Source organism: Xyrauchen texanus, chromosome 2 (genome assembly GCF_025860055.1).
Source record: "Xyrauchen texanus isolate HMW12.3.18 chromosome 2, RBS_HiC_50CHRs, whole genome shotgun sequence".
Classification (NCBI taxonomy): Eukaryota; Metazoa; Chordata; class Actinopteri; order Cypriniformes; family Catostomidae; genus Xyrauchen; species Xyrauchen texanus.
Genome location: NC_068277.1, coordinates 3,092,282 through 3,099,908, shown reverse-complemented (window position 1 = coordinate 3,099,908; position 7,627 = coordinate 3,092,282). Strand labels below are relative to the sequence as shown.

At 39.2% G+C, this 7,627-nt stretch overlaps 2 protein-coding genes across 2 annotated transcripts in view; both read left to right on the top strand.

Annotated features, from left to right (window-relative positions):
• LOC127618007 (uncharacterized) overlaps window positions 1–3,029 on the top strand; it is a 34,979-nt gene extending 31,950 nt beyond the window's left edge. Inside the window, exons 2-3 of the mRNA XM_052090218.1 lie at window positions 648–1,028; window positions 2,530–3,029. Coding sequence (XP_051946178.1) covers window positions 648–1,028; window positions 2,530–2,857 — 709 coding nt within the window. The 3' untranslated portion in view covers window positions 2,858–3,029. The remainder of the gene's footprint in view (window positions 1–647; window positions 1,029–2,529) is intronic.
• LOC127617664 (histone H2B-like) overlaps window positions 1–7,627 on the top strand; it is a 32,128-nt gene that overhangs the window by 8,604 nt on the left and 15,897 nt on the right. The window lies entirely within an intron of this gene.

Below are 7,627 nucleotides of genomic sequence, written 5' to 3'. Positions count from 1 at the left end.
AATATTGTGAGATAGATAATACACATAATGAAACCTTGTGAAATACAAAGTGTGAGGTTAAAGTTACATTTTATCATTCGTACCTCAAATTTATAAATGCAGTGTTGACTCTAAAAGGTTAATGTTATTTATAAAGCTACACAAAGAATCAAGTATCATTCTGGGGAAAACAAATAAACAGTATCTACTTCAAAATAGATTAAACATGAATAACTTGATTAAACGTATGCACACATAATATAATATATCTATATTTAATCTCAGATTATTATAAGAGAAACCTTGTAGGTTAAAATGTGTTCGGTAACGTTATACAAAGAATCAAGTCTAATTAAAAACATCGACATCAAAATACAGATAGCATGAATGAATAATTAGGTGTGGAATAATTATACATGTGCACACACGGAATATCACGTTTATATTTAATATCAGTTTAACATGCAACATACAGTATAATCTAAAATACAGATGAGACGAACTGAACAAAAGATCTAGAAGAAACTGTCGCCGCTTGTTTGAAAACACGAGCCGCGCAGTCATTGGTCAACTGTCACATATAGACGTCACTATCAGCCAATCACAAGCCTCGGAACCCTCCTCCCACTGAACTCATGGTCACACAAGGCTTTAAAGAGCAGCAGCAGCGGAACATTCAGTCACATTTTATGTGAAGAACGGAGAAGAATCGTTGACGTCATGGCAAGAACTAAACAGACCGCTCGTAAATCCACCGGTGGAAAAGCCCCGAGGAAGCAGCTCGCTACTAAAGCCGCCCGTAAGAGCGCACCAGCCACCGGCGGAGTCAAGAAGCCTCATCGTTACAGGCCCGGTACCGTGGCTCTGCGAGAGATCCGCCGTTATCAGAAGTCCACTGAGCTGCTGATTCGCAAACTGCCTTTCCAGCGTCTGGTGAGAGAAATCGCTCAGGATTTCAAGACGGATCTGCGCTTCCAGAGTTCCGCTGTCATGGCCCTGCAGGAGTCCAGCGAGGCTTATTTGGTCGGTCTGTTTGAGGACACCAACTTGTGTGCCATCCATGCCAAGAGGGTCACCATCATGCCCAAAGACATTCAGCTGGCCCGCCGCATTCGTGGAGAACGAGCTTAAATCCACAGTGACGTCATCCACATCAACCCCAAAGGCTCTTTTAAGAGCCACTTCAATCCCACTGAAAGAGATCATTCCCAGTTTTTATTAGTAATGGTTTATAAGATTTACATCATGATTGCTTCATTTCAGATATTTGAGTATCAATTCTAGTTTCTAGCATAAATAACATTTATTATTAAAAGCTCCATTCTTAAAATGTTCCCAAATAGATGATAAACTAATCGATAGTGTCATAAATTTAATGTGAGCTGAAAAACAATTTCTGAAGCCATTTTACTTGTGATTAGTGAATTCAGGTGGATGTTTTAGCTTTTCTTTTTTAAGGTTATTTCACCAGGAAACTTCTGCGATATAGTACATACAACACGCCACAATTATTTATTATAGAAATGTTTAGTAACGTAATTCTGTGAGACCAGGTTGAATATAAATAAATTAAATTGAATTAATCATCCACATGTTGTCATACACATACATTTGGGGTATTTGTTGAATATAATCATATATACAGAGGTGTGTCGAGTAGCCAAAACTTTACTCAAGTACAGAATGATTATTAATATTATTGTAAATCAAGGAAACTGTCATTCACCACCATGATGTTCCAAACCCATGTAACTTCTTTCTTCCATCCTCTCATTTTCTAGCGTTCTCAGATGTGTGTGACTTTCTTTATTCTGCAGAACACAAATTAAGATTTTTAGAAGAATATTTCAGCTCTGTTGGTCCTTACAATGCAAGTGAATGGTGACTAGACCTTTGGAGCTCCAAAAAGCACATAAAGTCAGCATAAAAGTAATTCATATGAGTCCAGTGATTTTCAGAAGCAATATTATAGCTGCAGGTGAGAAACAGAAAAATATCTATAAAATATGATTTCTAAAAATACAATAATGAAACTATATAGCATCTTTCAAAAAACATTGATTATTTCATGTCTGTTCATCTCTTACTATGTGTAACTAAAAGTGGGTAAACATTAGTACTATTAACAAATACTAAATAAATACAAATAGCACTTAAATCCTAAAACAAGCCACAAAATTGGTTGATGTGCACAATAAAATTGTTCTACCATGAATCTTATATTTTGGGTTTTTGTCTCACAGTTGCACATGAAGCTGATTTACCTTTCATTAATATAGTGGAAGTTCCCAACTGTCAATTAATAACAGTAGAAACTAAGATTTAGAAATATCAAACCATTATCTTATTTTATTTTTTTATCAATAATTTAACTTATTTGGACTTTGACCTGAAACTAATTCTCATTAAAAATGAATTCGAGTGAATCTGTGAGAATGTAAAATACGTGACGTGCTTGAGGCTCCGCCTTTAGTTCTGGGTTTCTACTAGGTCCTGTAGACAACTTTAAACATCCTCCTCATCCGTTTTATTCCTCACATCTGTTTGAAATTTAATATTCGTTATCATGTCTGGAAGAGGCAAAGGCGGTAAAGGACTCGGGAAAGGAGGCGCCAAGCGTCACCGCAAAGTGTTGCGTGATAACATCCAGGGAATCACCAAACCCGCAATCCGTCGTCTCGCTCGCCGTGGCGGTGTCAAGCGTATCTCCGGTCTGATCTACGAGGAGACTCGCGGTGTGTTGAAGGTGTTTCTGGAGAACGTTATCCGTGATGCCGTCACCTACACTGAACACGCCAAGAGAAAGACCGTCACTGCCATGGACGTTGTGTACGCGCTGAAACGACAGGGACGAACTCTGTACGGATTCGGAGGATAAACGACTTTATTCAGGAGAAATCAGACCAACCCAACGGCTCTTTTAAGAGCCACCCACAATCTCACACAAAGAGTTGATGTTAAAAGAAATGTTATTCGATTAATGACTATATATTGAAATTATTATGAATTTAATATTTGAAGATCTGTACGGATTTCTTGTTTCGTGCAGCCGTGAGGGAAAAAAAATAAAATTAATATTTGGCAACCTGCGCATGCGGTTTAATATTTTCTAGTCAATTTATTTCACCTGCCAATCATATGAGAGGAACGCAGCTCTAACCAACGTTACAAGCCTATCAGAAGCAGAGAAGGGCGGGTCCTGGCAACACGGTATGATTGACACCCATACGTCAATCTCACATTAGCGTTGTCGGTGAAATGGAGCGCAAGTTTATGAAGCCTGGGGATGATGTCCTAGCAATAGATAAAGGACTCAAAATAAATGGCGCTGGGCGTGGATTGAAGAAAGTAGAGATGGCGAGCCTTTTGGCAGTTGGTGCCAGAAACTGAGAGAGCCCGATTTGCTCGAGCTTCTACTGTATGCCAGCAGCGGTAAGAAAGTGCTTGCTCGTCATGATTTAGAGCCGCTGCCCGTGCACTCAAACTTACCACAACGTTGCCGAAGCAACTGTTACAGCTGACACACCGTTGTCTATGACTGACCGTGTCTGCGATTTAAAAATACGTGCAGAACATGATTTGTCATTCAGAATTTCACAGCCACTGGTCACCCTGTGTAGAAAACTAGCAGAAGACAAAAAAGCGTTAACTAATCTGTCGGTTTCAAATCAACATGCGAGTTACATGAACACTCCATCTTCTGGTCCAAATGTCTTAAAAACAACGAGTTTGCAGGACTTTGCTTACAACCCGGAAAAAAAGAAAAAATAAGTGATAATGGCCTTGATTTTCACTTCTAATCTTCAGTTTAGCAGTTCAGTTCTTTAGCACTTTGAGCACTTGTTATTCCCTTACAAAAATAACCTACAGGAATCCTGCAGGAATATTATGCAGATTTCCTACAGGATTTTCAGCTCATTTTCCTGTAGGAATACCTGCAGGAATTTTATGAAGGAAAACATGCAGGAATTATCCTGTAGGAATTATATCCCTGCAGGGTTTTAAAATATAATTTTCAATCTTCCTGTAGGACTGTTGTGCAAGATATATATGCAATTATGCAGGACTTTGCAAGTTGTCTTCTGCTGGATTCATGCAGGGGAAATAACTTCACAACAAACAATGTATTATTACAAATTATTTATTTTATTTATTGAAACTGCAGAGCAGAGAGTAGCGGAGTCCAATTCACATGCATGCAGCCAAATGTTGCTCTATCAGTCAAATGAAGCCTCTACACTGTTTTCCTGAAAAAAAGGGGGGAAAAGAGTTTAAAAAAAGTGTGTGTGTGTGTGTGTGTGTGAGAGAGAGAGAGTGTGTGTGTGTGTGTGTGTGTGTGTGTGTGTGTGTGATTGCGTGTGAGAGAGAGCATGAGCATGTGTGTGTGTGTGTGTGAGAGAGCATGAGCGTGTGTGTGTGTGTGTGTGTGTGTGTGTGTGTGGTGTGTATGACAAATTATTACCTTACTCGTAACTTGTGCTCATCATTCAACTTCTCTCTTAGTGCTGCCCTGATGAACTTTTTTGGAACATCCGGAAATTTTTTCTGTACTGTGTCTGTAAATGCAATTCTACTTATCATATGTGATAACATATGATTACAATTTTGCACTGTAACTGCAACATCATGTTTGCGTAAAGAAAAAAAGAAGGACATTTTACTTACCTAGGATCAGCACAACTTTGTCCTGGTCAAGAGCTGGCTTTGCTATAGCGTCTTTGTTAGCATTGCCAGCTCTTCCAGACAGCCCATGTGTGGCCAACGTGTCTCTCCCAAACACTGCCACCGCCAGATCTTTTACCATGGCAGAAGATGATGTGCCACCCCGTCCACAACTTGTCAGGACAGTTGGACTAATTCCTAGCACACGTGTCTGTCAAGAAAAAAAGTTAGGGGCACTATATCTAAAAGCATGTAACGTTGACTACATACTGTGCAAAAGTGTGAGGCTTGTTAGATTCCTCTACAAAAAAGTGATATATTTAGCTTTAGTGTGCCAGCTGTTTTATAGACAAGGGGGTAATCAAGTTTGTATTAAGTTACAAAAGTTAAATGATACATGAAGAAATTAACTTCTAATTAGGCTTCTACGACTTCTGCACAACACTTCACGTGAATATAGGCTATATAAACAAACAAATATATTTTTATTCACCTTTTCAGGGGGATTCTTCTGGCTTGAACTATTTTGTGGTTGTTGATTAACAGTAAGAGTGTCCTGTTTCATGGACTTGAGCATTGGAAGAATTTCTTTAAAAAAAAGATTACTTACAGACTACCACACTGACAGATAAATTGATAACACAGATATATGAAGAAGAAAAAAAACCTTGTTGCAGAGATATATTAAGTGCTCTTAGATTTTCATTTTCTTTTTTTAATTTGAGAATTTCTTTCTCAAGTCGAGTTTCTCGGCTTGAAGGCTCTCCAGCTTGACTGTCCATGTTGTTTATTTCCTGCATTAAAATACTATCCTTTCTGCGGATGACCTAAAGATGGACACACAATATTAGTATCTTAATATTTGTGATTTAAAAAAGCATAATGAAAAATAAATGTATTTAAAAGATGTATACTTGATGTTTGACCAGAGGCTCTTGATCAGATGATGAGTGAGATGGGGACTGAGTTGGAGTGTAATGGCGCTTTTCCACTACACAGTACCAGCTCGCCTCTGCTCAACTCGACTCGACTTTGTTTGGTTTTCCACTGTGTAAAAGTTGTACCTGTACCTGCTTTCGGGTACTTTTTTTCGTACCACCTCCGGCGAGGTTCTGAGCGGGCTGAGGCGATACTAAAATGTGACGTAAAAACAATGCCGACTGCTGATTGGTCAGAGAGAATCGTCACTATTCACTGCGTCATCATTGCGCGCGCCAGACGGAGTATCCAGAATAACCCCGCCATTTTTAAATAGTTTGCACAGATGTAGCCTACTAAACTATTATTATGGCAACTCGGAAGAATACGCCGTGGTCAAACGAGGAGATGCAGACTTTTCTTTGTTTGGTTGCCGAAGAAAGGATCCAGCGAGAGCTTGATGGGGCAACGAGGAACGAAAAAGTTTATCAAGAAATCTCCGAACTGCTGTCCACACATGGCTACAACAGGACTTTCCAGCGATGTAGGGAAAAGTTAAAAAAAACTGAAAAGTGACTACAGAGCTGTAAAGGACCACAACGGCCGCAGTGGTTCAAACCGAAAAAGCTGGAAGTGGTACGAACAGATGGACGGTATCTACGGCCATAGACCGGCGAGCAACGGGAGGGAGGGTGGACTTGACTTCGGCCACCAGTTTGTTGGAGTCGCTGATGGAGGATGGTAAGTGTTTTAAGTTTACATTACATTAATTCTGTAGGCGCACTCAGCTCGAGAGTTATGTTTTCTGTAGGCTGGCTTTTGAAAAGCTGAAGCTCACTTATAACAACGAAGACTGTAAACTTGTGTCGCAGATAACAATTGCTGCTACCTCTAGCTAGCTGCTAACTATCTGCCATTGCTATTTTCGTATTGTGTTGACTTTTGTATGATCTTTCTATCTAAGATTCATTTTCGACGAGCGAGAATGGTTCAGTGACACCCACTGATGCCACGTCGGCACCAGAACCAGCGGCACCAGAACACCAACAAGATCAGCAGCGTCGACACCGGCAACCGGTTAGTATAATTGAGAAAAAGTAAACCCTTCTAGCCTGTTGTCTGTGAATCTATACACACTTATTAATATATCATTAATCGTATCAATAACTCATTAATAACGTAAACTTACTTGCATAACAACAGGAAGCATTCCCAGTTATGGGAATACAGGATTCATTAATATACCTGTTCAGAATTTTAATAACTTTCCAGACGTACACAGTGTACACCTATACTGTACACATAGTATTTTAATGTTGACATTTACTAAAATAGTTGGGCTCAGATGTTAAGTCGTTACATATACTATATAAGTAATAGTAAGTTGTGGGCTTGTCTTTTTTTGTGTAGCAGCTGTAATGATAATACATGTGAACAATTTAAAACACACACAACCTTTGAATGAAATGTGACTTGTCCGTTTTTCTTTATAACTCATTCATTGTAATTATTTTTTGGCCAGGACGGAGGAAACGAAAGAGGGAACAGGAGCATCTGACTGTCCTGAGGAAGATGCAGACATCGGATGTCGAGCAGCTGGAGTTGAACCGGGCACAGCGGGAGCGCCATTTACAGATGGCATTGGATGATGCAGCACATGCCCGAGAACTCGAAGCGGCTTTAAGGAGATTGCTGCAATGTCGTCCTTCAACCAGGCCTTTCTGGGAACCCTGAGCCAGCTTGTCCAGGCACTGAACCGGTGGGATGCTGTTCCACCGCCCCTGGACTGAAACCCCTTTGTTTATTTTCATTTAATGTTTGCACTACATGTAACATATGTATATAGTTGGATGTGTGAATTTATATTAATATTATATTTTTTTCTATTTGTATGCGTGTTTAAATAAAACCTTTTTGAAACTTAATACAAACAGTGTCTTTTTTTGATGGTTTGCTTTTTTACAAGGGTTTGAACAAGTATTTTCAGATTGTATACTGTGATAACCTTTAATGAAAAACAGCAGAGACAACACATTTAATGATAATGTATTTATTTAGCAATTAAAAT